At 48.4% G+C, this 23,939-nt stretch overlaps 2 protein-coding genes across 3 annotated transcripts in view; both read right to left on the bottom strand.

Annotated features, from left to right (window-relative positions):
* Nucleotides 1-5,764: 5,764 nt before the first annotated feature.
* On the bottom strand, nt 5,765-8,417 carry Olfml3 (olfactomedin like 3). The gene is made up of 3 exons (XM_070006392.1): nt 7,904-8,417; nt 7,096-7,381; nt 5,765-6,720 (listed from the first exon to the last, which is right to left on the bottom strand). Exons 1-3 carry the CDS (start codon nt 8,015-8,017, stop codon nt 5,900-5,902), a joined length of 1,221 nt encoding a protein of 406 aa, XP_069862493.1. The 5' UTR covers nt 8,018-8,417; the 3' UTR covers nt 5,765-5,899.
* Nucleotides 8,418-9,920: 1,503 nt separating this feature from the next.
* The window catches only part of Hipk1 (homeodomain interacting protein kinase 1), a 56,837-nt gene continuing 42,818 nt past the window's right edge, over nt 9,921-23,939 (bottom strand). The window contains exons 11-16 of one of the 2 annotated variants that reach the window (XM_070006389.1): nt 21,785-21,924; nt 19,955-20,134; nt 19,090-19,293; nt 16,918-17,159; nt 15,680-15,810; nt 9,921-14,588 (exon numbers count right to left, since the gene is read on the bottom strand). In XM_070006389.1, coding sequence (XP_069862490.1) covers nt 14,100-14,588; nt 15,680-15,810; nt 16,918-17,159; nt 19,090-19,293; nt 19,955-20,134; nt 21,785-21,924 — 1,386 coding nt within the window. In that variant the 3' untranslated portion in view covers nt 9,921-14,099. Of the gene's footprint in view, nt 14,589-14,645; nt 14,764-15,679; nt 15,811-16,917; nt 17,160-19,089; nt 19,294-19,954; nt 20,135-21,784; nt 21,925-23,939 lie in introns of those variants that run through there. The other variant, XM_070006391.1, reaches the window with a different exon arrangement.

Raw genomic sequence — 23,939 nt, 5'->3', positions numbered from 1 at the left:
GTGTGCCTGCCCGGTGGGGGGCTCTGCCATGGCAAGACACAAGTGCTTGTGGACATTGTTTACTCAACAAATAGTTGGGGCGCTGTCACTGAGCTCTTCAGCTCAAGGCTAGCACTCTACCACTTGAACCACAGCAGATCTTCCTGCCCAGGCTGGCTTTGAACCACGATCCTCAGATCTCAGCATCCTGAGTAGCTAGGATTTCAGGTGTGAGCCACTGGCGCCCCACTCTGAACTTCTTTTGCTCAAGGCTAGCACTCTACCACTTGAGCCACAGCACCACTTCTGGCTTTTTCTGTGTATGTGGTACTGAGGAATCAAACCCAAGGCTTCATGCATGCTAGGCAAGCACTCTACCACTGAGCCACCTTCCCAGCACAACATGTAGTTACTTTTTGTGTGCCAGTAGTGGCTTGAACTCAAGAGTCTTGAGTGCTCACTTGGCTTTTTTGTACAACTACAGAGTTCAGAGTTCATCAACCATCTTCAGTTGAGGATAGTCAGCCTGGTTTTGACCAAGTGCTGTTTAAATAAACACACACATGGACTGGGAAGGTGGCTCAGTGGTAGAGCGCTTGCCTTGCATGTCTGAGGCCCTGAGTTCGACTCCTCAGCACCACATAAGCAAAAAGAAAAAAGCTGGAAGTGGCGCTATGGCTCAAGTGGTAGAGCGCTAGCCTTGAGCTGAAGAGCTGAGGGACAGTGCTCAGGCCCAGAGTTCAGGCCCCACGACATGACCCTAAATAAATAAATAAATAAATAAAACACATACATGAAAAGATGTGTCCAAAATTAAAATGTTACGTTCCCGTTCACGCATTTCACTCTTGGTCCCTTATTGTCAACGTGTTTAAATCTTGTGAGATCTGTTGTTTCCCTGCCCTTGATTTTGTTTTTTTTTTCTTTTTATTTATTTTTTATTGTGAAAATACTGTACAGAGGGGTTACAATTACATGAGGTGCTCTTGATTTTGTGAAAAATCTGCTCCCCACAAAGCAAATGGTGCCCCCAAATAAAAGTGAATGTGCGGGGAAGGGAGGGAGGGAGGGGATGGTAGGGGGAAAACAATGGAGGGGGTAACAATGTTCAAGAGGAAGTGTACTCATTACCTCACTCATGTAACTGTAACCCTCTGTATAGTATCTTTACAATAAAAAAAAACTCCACCAAAAAAAAAAAAAGTGAATGTGCTTTGTTGAGGAGCTAGACTTGCCCCAAGGTGTATCCCATTAGTGGAAGTCAGATAGTGTTTTGGGAGAACTAATCAAGCATCTACAGGGTGGTACCGAGCATGGTCCTGAACACGTGTGGGTTAGCTCAGCGGATCTCCTTGGATCTACACACTTGCAGACACTAAGGCTCTGCTGTGGATATTCTTCCGTGATGAAGCATTAAGTAGCGTTAGCGGATGGTTGAGGCTCACTCTGAGCTCAGACACTCTGACCCCAATGCTGCCAGACTCCTAGGTCTATGCTCCTTCTGAGAATACCAACTCGGATAGAAGAGACACCACTCTGAGCCAGTCGGCTTTCAGTCACTCTGACAAAATTTGTGAGAACAGGAACTCAAAAGGAAAAAAGATCACCAGGTGCTGGTGGCTCACGCCTATAAGTAAAGGAGATTCTTGTCTCCAAGTAACCACCTAAAAACCAGAAGTGGAGCTGTGGCTCAGGTGGTAGAGTGCTACCTTTGAGTGAAAAAGCCAAGCAAGAACATAAGGCCCTGAGTTCAAGTCCCAGTACCAGCATACACACACACACCACAACCATCATCATCATCACCATCATCATCATCATCATCCCAGAAGACAGAATCTGATTTATACACTGCTATGGGAGCCTGGGTGGCTCTCCTAAGAGTATTTGAGAGGCAAAACCCCAAGAAGTCATTATTTTGAATGTTCTAGAGAACTGTCTGCCTAGGTATTGCTGGAACCCAAGTTCTGGTAAGAAGGGGCTGGAGTTCCTCTTGAACTCTTCCCTTTTACAGTAATAGATTAGCCTCCACATTTGTAATTCTTTTTTTTTGGGGGGGGGGTCCAGTTGTGGGGCCTGAACTCTGGGCCTGGGCACTGTCCCTCAGCTCTTCAGCTCAAGCCTAGTGCTCTACCACTTGAGCCACAGCGCCACTTCTGGCTTTTTTCTTTTTGCTTATGTGGTGCTGAGGAATCGAACCCAGGGCCTCAGGCATGCAAGGCAAGCGCTCTACCACTGAGCCACCTTCCCAGGTCCCACATTCGTAATTCTTATACGCATATAATAAATCCATAAATAGAGACTTAATCTGCACAGCTCTGCCTTGTGAGAACGGAAGATGCTGGCAGAGGACAGTGTCCAGCCTCTGTCGGGGCAGGGGAGGGCTGAGGAGCGGAGGCTGCAGCTGGGGGCAGCACCGAGCAGGGCAGGCCTGACTGGCTCTCTGGCCAGACACACAGAGTCTGGACAGCAATCCCTGGACCTCAACCCTGAAGGCAGGGAGACCCCGCAGCTCAGACGCTCTCATGGATGAGACCCGACCTCGGCCAAGAAGTGGGAGCCGTGGAAAAACACTGACAAGAGCCCACGAGGAAGATGTGCTGGGTTAGGACCGGGCTGGAGAAGGTATGCAGATACCCTGAGCCAGGGAGGAAGAAAAGGAAGGAAGGGGCTCCAATTCCTGCTGAAGCCCAGAGGAAGCAGATGGCTGGGCCAACGTCATTCCTGATGTTCCCCCCTTTCCCGGACGTGCTTCCTTTCTTCATTGTCTATTAGAAGATACTCTGTTGGACAAAGCGGTGCATTGATGCTCCCTGTATTACACGTGCTATACTGTATCTGACAGATTCCATCGCTCTATTTTCACCTGCGTGCACAGTGCTTGGAGCACATTCACCCTGACACGCGTCCTTCATAGCCATCTTGCTACCTCCGGAGGGAACCCAGGACCCCTGGTTAAATGGGTAGAGGAGTACTGGGTTTTCTCTGGTAGAGGTGCTAAGGCAAGCCCCGAGGAGCCAGACCATGCTGTCAAAGAGGAGCGCTCAGCGGGTGGTGGACAGGACCCTTGGGGGGGGCACCATCTCTGCATGGCGATGGAAAATCCACATCTAGATGGACCTCCTTGGAGGACCCTGGGTTGGGGTCAGGTGTGGATCTCCTTTGTGGACTTTTAGCCCTACTCTCCCACATCACAGCCTTGCCACCCACCAGCGGTGCTCAACCACACCAGCGGTCAGCTCCTATGTCAGTTAGGCGGCAGGGGGAGGGTGTGTGTGTGGGAGGGTGTGCTGTGTGTGTGTGTGTGTGTGTGTGTGTGTGTGTGTGTGTGTGTGTGTGTGTAAAGCGGGATCAGGCCATCTTTTGCAGGCATCAGCTGCGGGGCTGCTTTCTAGAGCCACAGGTAACTCATATAATGAACTTGGACAGCTCATGGACTGCCCACCGCTCCACTCACCTTCTGAAAGAGCAGCACTGCTGCACAGAGGCCAAAGAGAAAAAAGCAGAACTAAACAGCTCTGCAGACACTCCCGCCCTTCCAGAAAAGCCTGAATGCGCTTCTCCAGGGCAGTCTTTGCCTGAGCGGATGGAGGGAGCCATTCTCTCCTCTCACTGAGGAATCTGGCAAGAAAAAAAAATGTCACAAGAACGAGCAGAAGCTCACCGAGGCCGTGCCAGGTCTTTGTAGAACAGGCCGGGCATGAACCGTGGAAGCCTCGCCGGGCACCGCGGCTCATGCCTGTGATCCCAGCTACTCAGGAGGGAAGGAAAGTCTGTGGGACTCTTATCTCCAACCAAGAAGCAAACACTGCCAGTGGAGCTGTGGCTCAAGGGGTAGAGTGTCAGCCTTGGGTGGGGAAAGCAAGCAAGAACACAAGGCTCTGCGTTCAAGCCCCAGTACTGGCACACCCAAGAAAACCAAACTTATTCCTTGCACCAATGCCATTTACACACACAGTCTAGAGTTACTGCACCTTGGCAGGGTCAGCAAAGCTATTTTAATCCCCAAACACCACAGGCACGGTGCCAGGCTCCAGCGGCTTTTTGTCCGCTCCATGGAGGACATGAGGAGCACCCTGCGGTGTGCACAGCCATGGGCACACGTGCACAAGCACTCTGGTCCCAATGCCACGCTGCGGCCCGCTTGGCCTGGGCCCGCCCCCCCTGGCCCGCTCTGACAACGCCTCCACGCCCCTCCACACGCACCCTGCCCTGGAAGGAGCCAGATGTTCCGTGGGCAGCAGGCTGGCAGGCGGTGATTACTGTTGCCAGCCACACATTAAAGAGGGCTGAACGGGAAGAAGTCCCACCCGCCCCAGACTCCCCACAATAGCGCCTTTGTGAGGTGCTTACCCCCACCCCCTGTTTCTCCCCCCTCCCCAGCCTGCCTCAGGAGCAGCCCTGCCTGAGAAGAAAGAAGACAAAAGGTGGATCACAGACCTGCCACAGCCACCCGTCTGTGTGTGGAAAGAAGCCCGAACCTCCGTACGTCCCCAAATAACTGCAAAGTGCCCTGCTGCCTGAGGTAAAGCACCCTAGAGCAGGGTTTTAGTCCAGGGGCTCATTCTGATCCCCCAGACAGAGCTCAGGGACGAGGCTTGGTTTACAGACTGGGGCAAAGACCAGCAGCATCCAAAGCCAGAGCCTCCTCCCAGCCTCCCAGACTCCCCTGCTGGCCAGGCCTGGGCTCAGAGGCCTAGGATGGAAATGTTAAGTTGCTAGGACTTCAGGGTGAATGAACTTCAGCCAGTTTCCACGCTGGTGGAATACATGAGTGGAGAGAAGGAAAAGTGGGGATGTGCTGGACAACATCTGGGCCGGTCACTGCCCCCTTCGAGGCCCACACCGCAGACGCTGTGACAGCAAGAAAATCAGAGCCCCACAGACCTGAGATTTCACAACCTGCTCAGGGTGGAGGCAGGCTGGAGGTGAGCACCAGGATTTGGGCTGGGGACAATCCACATCCAAGGTGACACTTGAAAGTTCTCACTAAGAACATGTGTAAGCTCGACTCCAGTTCCAACAGCAAAGCCAGGCTGCAAAGCCAGCACGTTCCATTTTTCCCGGTTCAACCCGTGGTGAGAATTGGCAGCCTGCTCTGGGTCCACATCTTGCAGCCAGAGCTCCGTGCTGTTGGAGGTACTGGGGGACGGGGTGTGGAGGCAGGCAGGCCCCGGCTGCTGCCTGCCGTCTCCCGGGAAGTCTGTGACTAGAGAGGTCCGGCTCTCTATGGAGAGGGCCAAGGCCCTCATACAGAAGAGGAGGAGGAGAACTGATCCAAGGGCAATACATAAACACAGGAGGAGGAGGGGTGGGGTTTCCCTTTAATGCAAAATGTTGCCACCCAAAAGTGATGTGGGGAAAGCCACAATCTTCAAACAGTGGCAGGATTGGAGAGGGTCAGTTACCTGCAGGTCCTGCCCTGTCCTGTGAGAATACTGCTGCTTATTGCCTGGGGTCATCCTCATTGGAGGCTCAGAGCTCTGGGCCTGAGCTATTCTAGGGCTAAATGAGCTGTCACGGGGCAGGAGTGAAGCTTCAGGGGTCACTGATTTAGCTCTAAAAGAATGGATGCCTCGAGATCTGGAGTTCCACACGAAACCAAAAGCCAGTGGCCACCCGGCGTCATGGCTCACGCCTGTCATCCTAGCCACTCAGGAGGCTGAGATCTGAGGATCTCATATTGAAGCCAGCCCAGGCAGAAAATGTCAGAAAATTAACCAGCAAAAGGCCAGAAGTGGAGCACCAGCCAAGGCCCAGTACTAACACTAAAAATAAAAACAAAACATTCAGGTGCAATTGGTTTGTTTGTTTTTAAAAAGTAGGCGACTGGAGTCACAATTTGGCTATATTTGATGAATGAGCAGCAGGAAATCTAGCAGGAATGAAAATGTATGGGGATAAGAGAGTCAAAGAAACATGGCTAGACCTCCTCCTCTTTCTTCTTCATCTCCAGCTTATAGACAATCTGGTAGCCATCATCCCAGGCATAGAGCTGGCGCTCGCGAGGGTTATAGCGGAGGCTGGTGTGGGCACCGTACCGACGGGGAAAGTAGGAGAGTGCCGCCTGCTCGGGGGTCAGGGTGCCGCTGGCATCAAATGTGCACTGGATGCGGGCCCGGCTGGCAGGGCGGGTGTTATAGACGACGTACAAGGTCCCACAGATGACAAAGGCCGCCTCGGCGTTCTCCCTGGGACACGGGGTGTCCCACTGCTGCTCTGTGTCCAGGGTCTGGGGGTCTAACTTGGCTAGACACAAGTGCCTGGCATCGTCCCGGGTGGCATAGACGGCCCACAGGCCCTCCTCATCGGCCGCCAGGTCAATGTAGGTGTCCTCGGAGAGTGCGTACGGGGGGAGCAACTCCTCCGCGGGGAAGACCGAGCTGTCCACCACGGTTCGGTTTGCCAAGTGGAACTTGATGAGCTGTAACGTGTTCTCCAGCTCACCCGTGGCTTTTGGCCCTCCGGGAGGCCTCCGGGCATAGTAAAGGAACCCACCATATACCAGCTGCCCTGCGCCCACCCAGGGGAAGGGCACTCGGATTCGGGAAGCCTTCCGGGCCGCCATGGCAAGCGTGAAGTCCCGGAGCCTGGGGAAGACCAGGGCTGTGTCATTCTGGGTCCCGTCGAACACATAGATCTTCTCCGCAGGCCCCAGGGGGTCCTTGGTCCACATGCCCGCAGGGCCTCCGAACCTCTTCAGGATCTTCATCGACCTCACCTGGGCTACTGTGTAGTCACAGTCTGGTGCAGGAGAAAAGCAAGGGAGGGCAGGTAAGAGTCAGAGGCCTACGGCAGGACTCCTGAGGACCGGCTACCTGAAAGAAAGTGGGCACTGCCTGTGGGCGCCTCTGTTCTTGTGGCTGAGAGGGGACATCAGCGAGGCCAGGGCCCGAGGAACTCCCATCCTCCCCCCCCAGAGTGCCAGGGATAAAACCCAGGCCTCACACAAACCAAGCACTCAACCACTAAGCTACACCTGCAGCCCCAGGGACCTTCCTTCCCGGACAGAGATCCTCCTCAAACGGGTTCTGGAAGATAGAGCTACACAGGCCTAAGACAAAGAGAAGAAACCTAAGACTCCAAAAAAGAAAGCTGCAGATTGAGTGCATCACTGACCAGTCACTCTGTCGTATTTCTCATTTCTCCGGCTCTTGCCTTTGGCCCCGGGGCCTTCGGTCTCCTTCTCCTGGAGGTCCACACAAGGGGGAGCTGAGTTCTGGACCTCCAGATAGTCCACCTCGCGCTCCAGGCGGTCCACTCTCCCTGCGATGGTGTCCGCCTCCGTTCTCAGAGCCTCCCGCTCCTTTTCTGCCACCTCCAACAGCGGCAGCATCTTGTTCTTGAAGTCCCGCAACTCAGCGGCATGCCTACTGCTCTGGTCCTGGCACTGGGCCAGGCGCTCCTGGAAACGGGGAGTGGGTCGGGAGGGAAGAGGGGAGATCAGAAGGGAAGCAGGCTGCTGGGCTGTGGAGCTGCAACCACCAGCTGCGGGCCAGGGGGAAGAGGAGGAGCAGACTTGGCCAAGCCCGGCCACCCCACAGTAGCCAGGTGTCCAGACGTGCTAAGTGGACAGCAGCAGGCTCAGCGTCCTTCAGACTGCGCATCCCCTCGGGGCCTGGGACCGGGGCACAAACAGTCCTCCTCCATTACAGAATTGTCCTCTTGGAAATGACAACGCTAAGTACTTCAGACTGTTAAAGCGTGCACAGCCACACGTTCACTGCAGCTTCTCTGAGAAACCCCAACTCCAGCGGAACAGTCAGCGGCGCCTGGAGAGCCGCCCTCCTCGGTGCCTCCTCTTCCACCCCGCAAGGCCTGGGGACCCCTTGCCCTGGAACTGCTTTGGGGAGGGGGGGAGGGAAGCAGAATTATCAGGGATCCTCAGAGCCCTGACCCTGTGTGGCACCGGAGGGAAGCCCCTCACCTCCAAGGTGGCAAGCCGGCGCTCCATGTACTCCACAAGGTGGTGCTGCTGCGCTCGGAGGGGCTCAGACCATGCCAGGAGGAACAGGAGGAGGACTGAAGAGCAGGGCCCCATGGCGGCGGGGACGTGGGGCCGGAGGAAGAGTGTGGGCCTCTTCCTTCAGGCCTGCTGGGCTGCTGCGCTGGGCGTTGCAGGCGGGGCGGGGCTGGGCAGGGCGGGCCTTCCTTTCTGATCTCTGGGTCTCTCACTCCTCTGGAATGCCTTCAGTCTCTCTACCCCCCACCCCTTTTCCCGCCTGGCCTGATCAAACACAGATGGCCCCCAAGCACTGGAGCCAAAGCCTTAACCATCTCCAACCCGGGCCTCCTGCTCCCCAGGAGGGCACTGCAGCACGCAAGGCAGAGGCTGGGCAGCCAGCCACGCAGGAAAGGGACCTGGCCTGAGGAGCGGGCTCCGAGCTGGCACCTCTCATCACGCCTCCGGTCCCTGAAACAACACAAAACACATTTCCTGCCTTGAAGCGGGGTGGGGGGTGGGGTGGGGGCAAAGGGAAATAGACCGATAGCTCACGGGCGCCATCTTGTGGCAACCACCTGGTGCTACCTCCTGATTAAACCAAGGTTTAAACTTTACCCCAAAGGCAGTTTCCACAAAGCATTCAGCCAAATGGATTGAACTCACTGGGGTTTGTTTAGTAACTAAAATTAGATTTCCTATAGACTTCCCAATTTCTTTAAGAACCTATGCTGATCCCTCTGACTTAGACCAAGGAGACTACAACAGATTAAAAAAAAAAAAAAAAAGCTAGGCTCACGCCTGTCATCCTAACTACACAGGAGGCTAAGGTCTGAGGACCATGATTCAAAGGGGTAGGGAAGTCTGAGTCTCTTATCTCCAATTAACCACCCAAACTGGAAGTGGCACTGTGGCTCAAGTGGTAGACTATTAGCCTTGAGCAAGAGAGTTCGGGGACAGTACCCAGACCCTAGTTCAAGCCCCCAAACACACACACACACACACACACACACACACACACACAGAGCTCAGGGACAGTACCCAGACCCTAGTTCAAGCCCCCAAACACACACACACACACACACACACACACACACACACACACACACACAGCTCAGGGACAGTACCCAGACCCTAGTTCAAGCCCCCCCCCCCCCACACACACACAGAGCTCAGGGACAGTACCCAGACCCTAGTTCAAGCCCCCAAACACACACACACACACACACACACACACACACATCCTGATGATGGGCAGACAAGGCTGGCAGTAGTTCTCCAGATAAGTCTTGTACCAAAATTACAAACCTCCATTGGTCAGCACCAATGTATAGTCACTGATTTCAGGGACATTCTGTAATCTAAATCAAGTCTATTCCAACCTTCCTATTACTGAGAGAAAGCAGCCTGCTGATCATTTCTCCCCATTAAGAGTTCAAAAGGGTGTTTGCAGGCATGGCTCATGTCAGTACTCCACGTAGGGCTGCAGTGGCCCAAAATGGTTTGGCGCTGTTCATACAGTGAACTTGGCCTGAAGCACGTGTCAAAAGACATCAAAACTAAGGGATTTAGAGATCTGTAGTGACTACCATAGGCAAATCCCTTCTCCTTATCAAGAGATTGTGTTCACTTCAGAACCAGGAGAAATCTGGTGGCGGGGGTGGCATCTTCTCCACAAAAGGAGGCCTTAACAGCGTTGTCATCTTCCAGTGTAACCCTTGTTTGCATTTGGCTATTTTAGATGCTTGCTGCAACAGGGCAGGAAACAGTTTGGTTATCTTACCTCTTTAGTCTATTTCTTTCAAAGGGTCAAATCAGATGATCGTTCAGCAAGGGCCCAGGACATTCCATTTTACAGCAAGTATTTCCTACCTAATACTCATTTCCCTTAAGGGCATCTGTGTAATCTATAATGCCCTGCTGATGTTCAAATGCAATGTGTTTAGCCACTCCAAAGGTGTCATCTGTTTATCTTTCTACGGAAGAAGTAAAAACAATCACATGAATCAGAAAATTTACCCATTTTATTGATGCATTGCAATTGCTCTACATTTTACCATATTATGTAGAAAATACTGAAAATACAAGCTACTTTGTAAAACCAAAGACAAACATTGAATCCAAAGATAAAGTATGTTTTACACAATGGACCCTTTTCCCCGTAGTTAGTAATAAATTTTAAATATCTATTTCTTTAGTTAAAATGATTATTTTACATACTCCCTAAGTACATCTGCATTACGAACACAGCTCAGTCATTCTCAGAAACAATCTGTTTCTAGAGGCTTGTTGTAAAAGGAAGTGCACACCAGAAAAGGGAGAAAGCAAAAGTTTAAATCACACACAATAACTAGCATATCAAATACATTTAATAAAGTAGGAATTCCATTGCAATACCAAGGATTCAAAGCAGAAATACTAACGTTACATATAATGTACATATAATGTACTGCTACATGGAGTGAGATTATTTTTCAAGCTGAATTGAAACCACACATTATATAAAGTTTAGCAACAAACAACCATGTACACACATGCTGCACCATCAATCAATTAAAAAAAAATCAAAATAGGAAGCAGGCTTGGGCCACTCCTATAACTGGGGGGCAAACTCATTTCCTATCATAAAACAAACCACCTCAACGGTGGATTTCTGCCTAATAATGCGAAGTAACACACACTGCTGAACTGCTTGCCTGGCTCAGGGCAGCCAAGCTTGGCCTCTCTGGTGGAGAATGATGGGTGAGCAATCACAGAAGCAGGCTCAGGATGGCCAGAATGGGTTGACGTGGAGTTCTTATTCCTGGGGCTGGCATTTCAGCTCAACCCAGACAGCAGCAGAACTTCTGGGAACTATTAAACACTCTGGAGCAATCTAGTGTCCCTAAGAGCCTGGATAGCTCTACTAAACCCTTTCATACATCCCCTCACTGAAAAGTACAAGTTCAGGGAGGGCTGGACACCATCATCTGCTTTGAGACCAGCCATGCGGAAGCAGGCCGGCTGCTCACTCCATTCACAGGCCCCAAAAGCCAGAGATGTTCATCTAAGCTCCAAAGCTGTGTAGAGTGCACACACATGTAGCAGACACCTGAGATGTCACCAAGCAGAGCATGAGACGCTCTCACGCTGCTAGTCACATGACCCCACAGTGATCCAAGCTCCGCTGTTCCCTATCTTAAATGATGTCTGCCTGTTGGACGAGGGCCTGAGGTGGGGATTTGTTTGTTCCCTACATCTCACTTCTTACAAAAACAACAAATCCTGTCCCTTGATGAGGAAAGATAAAGGAACAATAACAAAATGTTGGAAACTAGAAACTAGACTCCATTTAAACAAGATAATTAGAATGTACTCTGCCAAAAAAAAGTGGGGTGGGCAGGGAGGAGACACAAAGATGATACACACTGACCAGAAAACTGAATGACACCAGTAGCAAACTACATAATCTGTTTGGCGATCCTGACCAAACAGAGTGCTGAACACATAATTAACTTTTTAAATTTTACAGAAAATGCAACGTGCTCCTGGCAGACTACGCAGGCTATCTGCCCCACCAGGAAGCCCTTACTCCCCACAGCGAAGAAACTCTTAATACACCGACTGCTCGTCGGTGTTCAGCCTGGTAGTGTGTGTCAACCAGGCTCCATGAAATCTCCCGTCAGCATCCTGCACCTTCTATCACCATCTCCGCACAGAGCCAGTCCTGGAATTACCCCTCAAGTCTCGTCTTCAGCTCAGATGGAACACACCTGTGTCTCAGGGCTCATCTTCCTCCTCCAAATCGACCCCCTCTGTCCTTTCTGCTTCACCCACATCAATGGTGGGGTTATCGCTGGGACAAGTCCCAGTTGGAAGGGCCCCAGGAATATACAAGTTGTCACAAAGAAACCTCAAAAGCCTCAGAGATTCGACAGGCTTTAGCTCCTTCTTCATGTTCTTCACTGATGAAGAAACACCCCTGTGAGTCTCTTGCCACCAGCAGCGCCACAAAACTCCTCCTCACAGTATGGGACACAGTAAGCAATACAACAGGCTCTTTGGTATAAACACATCTGTTACATGTTTTTTTCTCAACAAGCAAATATTTGACTAGCAATGTGAACTACTAGCAGAAAGAACTACTACACAGGAAAAGGAAAAGAAGATCTCATTCCAAGTGATTGCACATACTTTAAAAGATGCATATTCAATATTGGCTTGACTTCTCTCACCTGCTTCCTGAATTCTCACAGAAGCAAGGTAGCGCATTGTGAGAGCCACCTGGGAAATGTTTCTGTGAGAACACAGCTGAGAGTCCAAGTTGGAAGGGGGCAGAGTGGCGGTACACAAGAAAAGCTGCTGTTTTTATTTCGCTATGTCAGCAGGAAAACGGAGAACAATGCTTTACACAACAGCTACTAGTCCTGTTCTGATAAATCCCAGGGAACAGCTCAACAGCTTAGGGTCCACGGGGCTTGCTGGTCCATCCTAAGGCAAGCTCACTGTAAACGCTATTAACCACTACATTATCATATAAGGCACTACAATATGGGGAGGAGAAAAGGAAGGGAAAGACGCATACTGAACAACTCCTCACCAGACACACCTGTGCAAAACAACGCCAAGGGTCTCCTCTGCTTGCAGGCCAGGCCCCTGCTCATCCAGCACGACAGTAATACACTCTATGTAACTTGCAATTAGTTCACATACATTCCAACAAGTGTCAGTTCATTTTGGTTTAAATACAATGGAGACATTAATTCCATCTTCGGGGTAACACTGGAGGATCAGATACATACTAAATACACAATTCAAGTGTAATCACTACACATTTGATTACGAATAACATTTTGGGTTAGCAGGAAAAATTGTTATATTTTTCTAATCAATATGTACACATTTAATTATGCAAAATATTAAAACACCACCATTACAAAACTTCTAAAATATTTTTAAATTCAGTAATAAACTTTTAAAATATTTTTTTGCAATTCCTACATGCACTTATTATAGAAGTCTTAATAAGAGAGCATTCAGTTTGCTGCTGGCATACGAAGGAAGCTACTTTGAAGTATAAAAGCTATACATGACATTTGCATCTGATTTCAAACTCTTTAGCTTTCTCCCCCAAATAAGTCACATAAAACAGGAGAGAGAAAGTCACATAAAACAGGAGAGAGAGAGAGAGAAAGAGAGAGAGAGAGAGCGCAGAGATGTGTTATTGAGAATTCATATCATCTTTCGGCAGGGCTCACCGAAGGCAACCATCTGAAGACAAGGCTCGCCAAGGCCAAATGTCTCATAATAAAGAGATCTTGCATGAAGTAAAACGACTGCCACCTTATGCCAAAAAACACCTGAATGGCTTTGTTACTAATAAAACTTTAGTTGAATCAGAAGAGTTTTAACAATAAGTTTAACAAGAATTCATGGTGTTTCATTTAAAGACAATACTTGGTGCCCGCATGTTCAGGCACAGGTTCTCTCACACTGAGTTATCAGCAAATGGAGAACTACCTTTCCAACACCACTTTGCAACGAACACAAGAGCCACTGAGAAAATCTCCATACTCAAGGAGTTTTACAAAACATGAAAACAAGTGTCCGTTAAGTATAATGCAACATGGAAACAGAATTAAAACATTTTAAGTTTAAAAGCTCCATAAACTAATGCTCAAGGAAAAATGCCTGATGATATAATATAGATTTGCATAAGCTGTTTTTAAAATAAAAAAGGGCAAATAAGCCTTGGGTTTTTAAACAAACAAGAAGTAATGCCAGATCAGCATATTTCCTCTTATCAGCTATCATAATAAAACAAAAGTTAAATAAGAGAGGCCTCACTGTTTTTAAAAGCATTTATAGAAGTCAAGTCAGAGAGAGCAAACATTTTTCAAAGGATAATTTTGGAGTGATCTCTCTTCCTTGGTAACTTCAGAAGATGAGCTTCTGAGTTCTTCCAAATACCAAAGTGCTGTCACAAAAGAAAAATTAAAAAACGGGGCAGACTTTGGGAGACTACAACAACGCAGTCAACACTGAGACAGGTTCCCAGAGAAAAGCCTTCTGTGTCACGGCTCTGCAGAATGAGCTGCTGGCTGCAGAACTATGAGAAGGGCAGGGGGCTCACCACGCCAGCTCTCCGAGCTCAGGGCCAGGCACGGGCGGAGGTGAGTCCTCCTCCCTCACGCACACCCAACTACAAATAGGAAAACTGGCTGATCTTGGTGGGACTCAGAGGGTACCCAGCAAAAACGGTCGAGCCTCGGGAGGACCCGATGTAAGACCGAGTGGCAAACTGGTGTTGGTATTGAGTGGGGGCCACACTGGCTGATGCGAGGAGGCTGGGCCCAACGCTGACGGGGACCTGGTGCACCAGGGCACTGGCGTGGGCGCCGTAGGCCGCAGCAGGCCGTGTGGAGCTCTGCGGGGAGAAAAGGTGAGCAATGGAGCCAGGGGTGCCCAGTGTGGCAGCAGAGGTTGGGGCGGCATACGTGTAGAGGTGAGGCTGGCTTGGCAGGGGAGCAGGGGCGGGGGCCAGATGTGGGTGCCCCGTCGAGTGCAGTGGGCTGCCATGCTGGAAGGCGTAGGGGGCGTGGGAGAGCGGGGCCACAAATGCCTGCTGCCTGTGGGGGGCGGGATGGCCACTTCTCTCCTGCGAGGATGGAGCTGAGGACGACTGCTGGTTCTGGAAGGAGGAAGAAGGGAAGGAGGAATCTTGAGGTCACTCTGGTTCAGGGCACCAAAGGGAAAGCGTTGGCTCTGACAGTTTCTGGACTGCACAGGATCTCCCAGACTGGCAACGAATGCTACCGGACGTAGCCACCCGTCCTTCTGATCTTGGAGAATAGTCCTTGACCCACCTCAGACAGAAGCGTGACAGAAGAAGAGTTCATACGCAGATGGGCTTCATACACAGACAGAGTTCATACATGGACAGGGTTCATACTTGGACAGGGTTCATGCGTGAACAGCGTTGCCTGCTCCTGCAACTCACCCTATCCTGGAGCCAGTGCGTTTTGCTTTTCCCTAACCCCTCTTTCTTGCCATTGCTTTCTTTTTGCTCTCCTCTAACTTCTGGAAATGTAGAGTTCAAAACACACGCACTGACGGGAGCTTTCACTTAGCTCATCTATGTCTCCCAGCTCCCTCACACAGAGCAGAGTACACGCCATGGGATGATGCCGTGACCCTGCTCCATAGTGAAGCTATGCAAACACAGGGCAAGTCCTGGGCTCTGGCAACGGGCAGGATTAGGACCAGTTGAGTGGCCAAAATGCTTTTCCTGTCTCGAAATAATGTATGAGGCTCATGTTATTTGCGGTCTAGAGATAAAGGAAGACTATCTGTTCTTGAAGTGATGGTACAGAACCAGGAAGGGCTCAAGCATCCCAGTCCCTAAATCATAAACATTTTTATCTGGGCTGCCCAAGGGAGGTCTAGTGGAAAAACTGGAATGTAACACACACACGCACACACGCGCGCGCACACACGTGCACACACACACACACATTATCTGGGCTGCCCAAGGGAGGTCTAGTGGAAAAACTGGAATGTAACACACACACACACACACACACACACACACACACACACACACACACACACACACACACACACACACACACACGCAGATAAGATGCGGGCCATGAAATACCACACGGCTGGACACAGAGAGCATCATTTGGCTTTATTCAGCAGCGTGGCCAGGAGCTGGGTCCTCCAGAGAGTGTTAACAGGGGAGAATGCAAACAGAAGGCAGCGGCCCCTGGCGCTTACCTGGCTAAGGTTGAGTGGCTGTGCTGCGCCAGTCCCCCCACGCTGCGCTCGGTGGCCTGTGGGGGTGACACAGCATCCAGACGACTGCCCGCTCACGGAGGCCACCGGCTTGGTCTTACCGCTCAGGAGACCTGTAAAGGGTCAGGGCTTCGTATTACCCATCTAACCTCAGATGGCATCAAACCCAACATCTGCAGACAGCCTGGAAGTTACAAGCTTGCATATGTCTTACTTCTTCCAACACATATCAGAAGAGGACAGCTGTATCATCCACTGCTGTGCTATGAAAGGCTCCTTACAAGCTACTTGGGTAAATATGATCTAATTTCCTGTAATATAAAAGGAACCACTGGAAATAAAACCTGAGTAAGATACAATCCTATTCCCAAGGTGTTCTAGTTTTATGTAGGATGGGATTAAACAAGTCAGAAATGACAATGTGGAGCTGAGAAAGCCATTGGTAATTCTTAGGATATTTAAATGTCACAAAGGGTTTAAAGGCAGGCAAGATTCTATTGGTACTTACCGCCTTCAAATTCAAGAAATTACAGGACAGTTGAACACAACATTTTGCTTCCATGTTCCCAGTAGAAAAATTAAAGCACATTTACGCAGTGGCTTGTGAGCTAGCCTATAATTCTTTATGCCCAAGAATGGACAGAAGACCTAATAATTATATTCACAAGCCTGGCATCAAGATGTTCTACCTTGCCTTCAATGGGATTGTCAACTATTTCTGAGGTGAACCACACTGAGCCTTCACATAATACCCCTATAATTTAGAGCTCCATTTTCCCCATGGGAGTGACATCATGACTAGAACATGGGAGATCTACTGCTACCAAAACCATCCCTCCCTCCTGGGAGTAAAGCTGTCACTTGGAAAAAAGGATGCATTTCCCAAGTACTTTTGTAGTTTTTAAGTTCTATCTTCTTCTTGATTGCCAACTTCAAGTCACCTGTGTAGTCTAATTGCCTGCTAACTCTTGATCCCATATAACAAAGCACTGAATGTGTTTCAGACATTATGCTGACATCAAACACAGTCTCACTTTTACATCTAAGCAAAATAAATGTAGGAAGAAAAACTGACGCCTGTTCCTCAGGGAACAGGATTCTGGATGTATTCCTGAAGGACGTTTATGTTTCCGGTCCCAATCCCTGCCTAAGTACAATGAAAATATGAAGCAGGCATGCAGCAAAGGGATTTCCCCTCTAGCTGTGTGGACAGCACTTACCTGAGGCCTGGGTTGCTACAGTGCAGTCACCAGGCTGAGTTTTCAGTGGAGGCACAATAATGGTACGGGCGCCAGTGCCATCTGCCACAACTCTGCCGGGCCCTTCCAGAAGTGGTCCACTATTGCCCTGGAGAGTGCTCAGGGGGTCAGTGGAGTACGGGCTGCTCAAAGATGAGTCAGAGTCTGGAGAGTCATTGACAGTAACATAACTGATGACATTAGACCTTGGCTTCAGGCCAGAGCTGAGGAGAGGAAAATGTATGAGAATTGAACTGCCCCGTTTAGGTTTTGCAGAGACCTTCCCATGATCTCTGCCAGGGATGATGATAATACAAGCAGGGGTAAATTAGGTATCTATCAAGTGCTGTTCTTACACGTCTATACATCTTGCCACCGTCCTGTGATGCAGGACTGCAGGCCCCAGTGCAGATGAGCACACTGAGGCAGGAGGATGTGTGCTGCCACACCTGGCCTTACCATTCATTTGTTGATAAAAGGCTCCTTCACTGCCTCTCACCTTATTCCTTTTAGCTCCTTACCTTTTAATAGGGCTGGCTTCTGTGAAAGTAACAAGGCCCAGTGTGTGCTTCTACTGAGCCATATTCCTGTAGTAAAGAACTGATTTTCCTTTTTTCCCAAATCAGTTTAACTCAATAACCACTTTTTCCAAAACTTAGTTTCAAGTTCACCATTCTACACATCACCCTTTTGAACTAAAAGACTCTAATCTAAATGTACATCTGACTTTAGACATATGTAAGGTTTACTTTGCTATTTCCTAAGTTTATTTACTTTATTTTTTAATGGAGCCTGAATGCAGGTATACCATCCTTGAGCTTTTTTGCTCAAGACTGTTACTCTACCACTTGAACCACAAGTCTACTTCTAGCTTTATGGTAGTTAAGTCTCAGGGACTTGTCTGCTCAGGTTGGCTTTGACTGCAATCCTCAGATCTCATCCTCCTGAGTAGCTAGGACTACAGGCATGAGCCACTGGTGCCTGGCTCCAAGTTTACTTTCATGTGTGAATCCTATCTTCTCAGGTAAAAGGCTAAGTTAGGCTATGGCTAAACTTCAAAAGCCTCATGGAAAATATATTCAATCAAGGAAACTGGGCTCATACTGAGAGAGAAGTGAGGATCCCAGTCCTTATGTTTTCCCGTACCCTCTTGTAAACTGCCTAGCTGTGGACCTGCATTAAAGAGCAAGAAGCAAGATGAAATGACATGGTGCTCAGTCTTCTACTTTCAGGGCTGGGAAAGTGGCTTAGTGGTAGAGTGCTTGCCTAGCATGCATGAAGCCCTGGGTTCTATTCCTCAGTACCACATAAACAGGAAAAGCCAAAGTGGCGCTGTGACTCAAGCAGTAGAGTGCTATGCTAGCCTTGAGCAAATGAAGCTCTGGGACAGCGTCCAGGCCCTGAGTTCAAGCCCAGGACAGGCAGAAAAAAATAAAGAAAAGTCTACTTTTAGATTTCACAAAAGGCCATTGTACTTAGTTCCACTTCTACCACAGAGGCCTTTTCAGATTAAGGAAAGTCTCAAATAATCCCTTACCTACCTACTCAATCCAATTAACTGTTGTTCCAATGCTTCTGTTATGATATCTATTTTTGGACTATAAAGCTCCTTAAAAGCAAGGACCATGGTTGCAGCACAATGTGAATTTCAAGGCAGAGTAATCCATCAACTTCATATAACCCCTCTCTCTAAGGTAATGATAAGTGTAAAACACTATAGAAAACGTTACAAGTCTCAGCTACAGGAACTTAAGTATTTTGGACTGACTTATTCAAGATCATGCTTCCAAAATATGTATGTGTGTGCGTGCGTGCGTACGTACGTGTGCGTGCGTGTGTGTGTGTGTGTGTGTGTGTGTGTGTCTAAAATGGGGCTTGAACTTAGGGCCTGTGCTCTTGCTGGGCTTCTTTTGCTCAAGACTGGCACTCTACCACTTGAATCAAACCTCCACTTCGAGTGTTTTGCTGGTTAATTGGACATATGAATCTCACAGATTTTATCTGCCCAATCTGGCTTCAAATCTTGATCCTCACATCTTAGCTTCCTGAGGAGCTAGCAGATATGAGTCATCAACACCTGGCCAAAATACCTCTTTTTGTCCTTGTAAAAAGAAACACAGACAACAGACAGAGATGCTTGTTCACCTGCCTTACCTGCTGGGCTTATACTTGCCGTCCTCTTCTTCGTCAGTGTCACTGCGTATAGTGATAACACTCACAGGGGGGCTGGGAGTGTCTGGAATGACGATTGGCTGATGCTGATCTTGGACGGGGATGAGGGAATGGTAAGATGCAGTGCGAAGAGGACTGCCCCCAACCAAGGAACAGACTTGGGAAGGCAGAACATCCACAGCAGGTCTGTGGAAAAGTTTACAAGTCAACACCATTCGACCTTAGGCCCTCAAATTGCACATCTTTTCCCTAGATTGTCCCCTAATTTGCTGATTCTTTTCTACATAACCATTAAGCTAACACACAACTATAAAGGTTCTGATAATAAACTACTCACATAATAGTTTCCAGAGATAAGAAGAAAAAAAAAAGGAAATTTTATTTTTGTGGACATTTTACCTGAGGTTTGAAATTCACTCTATTAGGTAGGCAGGGGGGAAAAAATCATAAAGGTGGCCTGGATTCAAAATGGCACCAAGAGAAAGGCTACACCCAGTGTGCATGAGAGAGGGGTTATAACCAGTACACATTTGGGATGGACATTCACGAGCTGTTGCTCAACTCAGCAGGTGCTTTGCAGATTCAGACCAAAAGTATCTACATCACAACAGTATCTACATCACAAATGCTGGACAGCAGATCTCTGCAACTGGCACATCACAACAGTATCTACATCACAAATGCTGGACAGCAGATCTCTGCAACTGGCACAGTTTTTGTTTTCTTAGAGTGCTGGGGATTGAACCCAGGGCTTTTGTATATGCTAGGTAAGCCCTCTACTGCTGAGCTATGCATCCCGTCTTGGAATCTGGCATAGTTTTAACCATCTGTTCTACCACAGACTTACTTGGAGGAGATTGGAGCAGATGGTTTATTCTTCTTGGAAGGGAGGGAACTGGACTGTTGCCTGACAACATGGGCAACCCCGACATTCAGAGGCTGGGCTGTCGCCAGGGCCACATGGTTAGTAAGCAAGGATGGCTGCTGCATGATGGTGCTGTACTGGTTACCATGAGAGTGGGCATTCCTATACCAAGGGAGAGAAACAGACAAGCATTGAGTCCCAGAGCCATTGAGAAGCAGACTGCAACAGGAGTTTAAGAAATATTAGGACAACCGAATGTTCTAGTCATGTGTTAAAAGTGATTTGGAAAACTGAATACAAGCCAGGTACCGGTGGCTCATGCCTATAATCCTAGCTACTCAGGAGGTTGAGATCTGAGGATCATGGTTCAAAGCCAGCCCTGACAGGAAAGTCCGTGAAACTCTTTTTTTTTTTTTTTTTTTTGGGGGGGGGGGGAGGGGTCCAGTCCTGGGTCTGAACTCTGGGCCTGGGCGCTGTCCCTCGGCTCTTCAGCTCAAGGCTAGCACTCTACCACTTGAGCCACAGTGCCACTTCCCAGGCCTCACGCATGCAAGGCAAGCACTCTACCACTGAGCCACCTTCCCAGCCCCTCCGTGAAACTCTTATCTCCAATAAACCACCAGAAAACCAGAAGCGGCCCTGTGGCTCAAGTGGTAGAGTGCTAGCATTGAGCTGAAGAAGAGCTGAAGGACAGCGCTCAGGCCCAAAGTTCAAGCCCCACCACCAACAAAAAAAAAAAACAGCTGAATACAGCAGCAGCATGGATTTTGTAAGGCTTCAGGATTTTACTCTGTCCTCTCTAATCACTTACGGCTTTCTTTAAACACAGAGTAAATGATTCCTGACATTTATAACCTATTTTCCTACACTTAAAAGTTTCAGTTCTTTTTCCTTTGATGTTGATATGGATGCTTGAACTCAGGCCCTCCTGCTCTTGCTTGGTTTTTCTACTTAAGGCTGATGCTCTACTACTAGAGTCACACCCCTACTTCTGGTATTCTGCTGGCTAGTTGGAGCTAAGAGTCTCATGAACTTGTCTGCCTGGCTGGCTTTGAACCTAAATCCTCTGATCTTAGCCTCTTGTGTAGCTGACACTATAGGCATGAGCTACCAGCCTCTGGCTTAAAGTTTCTTATGATTCCATCTCCTAGCCGGATACAAGTTCATTTTTTTTTATTTTTATTCACTTATTTATTTATTTATTTTAAGAATTTCAAATAGCCAGGCACTGATGGCTCACACCTGTAATCCTAGCTACTCAGGAGGCTGAAATTTGAGGATCATGGTTCAAAGCCAGCCCAGGCAGGAACATCCATGAAACTCTGATCTCCAGGGGCTGAGAAGGTGGCTCAGTGGTAGATCGCTTGCCTTGTATGCCTGAGGCCCTGGGTTAGATTCCTCAGCACCACATAAGCAAAAAGAAAAAAGCTGGAAGTGGTGCTGTGGCTCAAGTGGTAGAGCACTAGCCTTGAGCTGAAGAGCTGAGGGACAGCGCCCAGGCCCAGAGTTTAGGCCCCATAACCGGACCCAAAAAAAAACAAAACAACAAAAAAAACTCTGATCTCCAATAAATCACCAGAAAACCGGAAGTGGAACTGTGGCTCAAGTGGTAGAGTGCTCACCTAGAGCTGAAGAGCGCCCAGGCCCAGAGTTCAAGCCCTACAACCAACCAACACCCCCCCACCCCTGCCAAAAAAAAAATTTTAAATAAAGACAAATTTCTTATTTATTTTCTTCTTAGTCTCTCCACACCAAATCCTCCCCCCCTCAATATGCACTTGCAGGTTTCAGAGAGAGACACAGGGCACTTGCCTCCAGTCTGCTAGCTGCTGGCTGCTACCCATGGCTTCTGGAATCACTGTGGGCTGGACAGAATTGTGCAGTGCCACCCCAGGCAACTGTTGCCACGTTGAAGGCAGGAGGATTTGCTGTGTTCCTCCAGGCCAAGCTTGCTGCAACAAAACACACACACACAAACCCAGACTTGATTCATAGTTGACTTTTTCTTCTGCTTTTAAGATGAAAGAAAATATCTTTTATAAAAAAGTTGCTTGTAGATTGTTAACTTGCAGAGACAAAGAAAGGTCAGAGGAGCGCATGGCTGTTAAGTGTTACAAGAAGGTAGAGCATACTACTTGCTCTTGGCCATTTCCATAACCTGAGTATCAGCACACTACAAGAAACAAAGGTCCTTAACAGGTAAGAGTTTCTATTAAACTGTAAAGAGAAAATTCAGAGGCAAACTCTAGTTAAACACTGGAGTTTATCTTTGTAAAACTGTAAAATACAGCCCTAGAAAGTTAAGAAAACATACCTGCTATTAAAAAAGAAAAATGCTAATATTTGAGCGCCAATCATCTAAGACAGCAGGTCAATCGCACCCATAAAACATAAGGTGCAACTCTTCCCTTGTTTAAAAGGGTAGAAAACGGAGCCAAGATGACCAAAGGCAAAGCCCTTTGGCAAACAGTTTTGTGCCAGCAAAAGAAAGCTAACACAGGGGCTGGGAAGGTAGCTCAGTGGTAGAGTGCTTGCCTTTCATGCATGAGGCCCTGAGTTCCATTCCTCAGCACCACATAAGCAGAAAAAAAAGCCGGAAGTGGCGCTGTGGCTCAAGTGGTAGAGCGCTAGCCTTGAGCTGAAGAGCTGAGGGACAGCGCCCCAGCCCAGAATTCAGGCCCACGACCAGACCCCCCCCCCAAAAAAAAAAAAAGAAAAAGAAAGCTAACACCAACATTTACAGACCTATGACAGAATGAAAAATTGAGGCAACCAGCTAAGTATTTAAAAAATAGAGGCAGAAAGCATAATATTATTTTTAACAGTTATGTAAAACTGTTTTATGTATCCTTTCTGGAAACATGCTTTCATATAAAAACTAATCACGATAAGAAAATACATCACGGGGCTGGGAAGATGGCTCAGTGGTAGAGCGCTTGCCTTGCATGCCTCTGAGGCCCTGGGTTCGATTCTTCAGCACCACATAAGCAAAAAGAAAAAAGCCGGAAGTGGCGCTGTGGCTCAAGTGGTAGAGCGCTAGCCTTGAGCTGAAGAGCTGAGGGACAGCGCCCAAGCCCAGAGTTCAGGCCCCACGACTGGACCCCCCCCCCCAAAAAAAAAAAGAAAATACATCACTTCTGGTTTTAAATAAGCAATGCCACTTGCTAAAGACAGAGCAACAGCCAGGTACTGGTGGCTCAGGCCAGTAATCCTAACTACTCAGGAGGGCTGAGATCTAAAGATTGTGGTTTGAAGCCAGCCTATGCAGGAAAGTCCATGAGACTCTTATCTCCAATTAACCAGCAAAAAGCTGGAAGTGGAGCTGTGGCTCAAGTGGTAGAGCATGCTAGCCTTGAGCGAAAAACCCTGCACCAAAAAAACAAACAAACAAAAAAAAACTGGGCTAGGAATGTGGCTTAGTGGTAGAGTGTTTGCCTAACATGCATGAAGCCCTGGGTTTGATTCCTTAGTACCACCTAAACAGAAAACGCTGGAGATGGTGCTATGGCTCATGTGGTAGAGTGCTATCCTTGAGCAAAAGAAGCTTTAGGACAGTGCCCAGGCCTTGAGTTCAAGCCCCAGGATTGGCCAAAAAAAAGAAACAAAGCAATAAATACTTTTTTTAATACTTCTTACAGAAATTGTGGTGTTTTCTGAAAAAAAAAAAAAAAAGGCACATTTTCTTTTTAAACTTGAATCCGGCAGTGTAACTGCCCACAATACTTGAGCACATATGGTTGTTTCATAGATTTCAAACAGCAAGGCCATCAACACACTCTTAAAAATATTTCTGCAAGTAACAGATCCACTTGTAACAAGTACTGGTTCCAAACAAGAAGCCTTCCAAGCAGAGAAACTGCAAACAGGTCTGTTACCATATGCAGAATTTAAAACAAAACAAAACAAAACAGAAAATAAGAGAGGTATGTTAAGTCACACCATGCGTCTTTCCATAAGCCAACACCTG

The sequence above is a fragment of the Dipodomys merriami genome, unplaced genomic scaffold (assembly GCF_024711535.1).
Source record: "Dipodomys merriami isolate MVZ:Mamm:240054 unplaced genomic scaffold, mDipMer1.0.p SCAF_7, whole genome shotgun sequence".
In the NCBI taxonomy this organism is placed as follows: Eukaryota; Metazoa; Chordata; class Mammalia; order Rodentia; family Heteromyidae; genus Dipodomys; species Dipodomys merriami.
This window is presented reverse-complemented; position numbering and strand designations above follow the sequence as displayed.

What these genes read in the sequence shown, in the direction of transcription:
- Olfml3 (XM_070006392.1), bottom strand. Translation starts at nt 8,017, where the DNA reads ATGGGGCCCTGCTCTTCAGTCCTCCTCCTGTTCCTCCTGGCATGGTCT. An exon ending in GCCGGCTTGCCACCTTGGAG is followed by an intron (nt 7,382 to 7,903) that starts GTGAGGGGCTTC and finishes CCCCGTTTCCAG; the next exon opens with GAGCGCCTGGCCCAGTGCCA. An exon ending in GAAATACGACAGAGTGACTG is followed by an intron (nt 6,721 to 7,095) that starts GTCAGTGATGCA and finishes CTCCTGCACCAG; the next exon opens with ACTGTGACTACACAGTAGCC.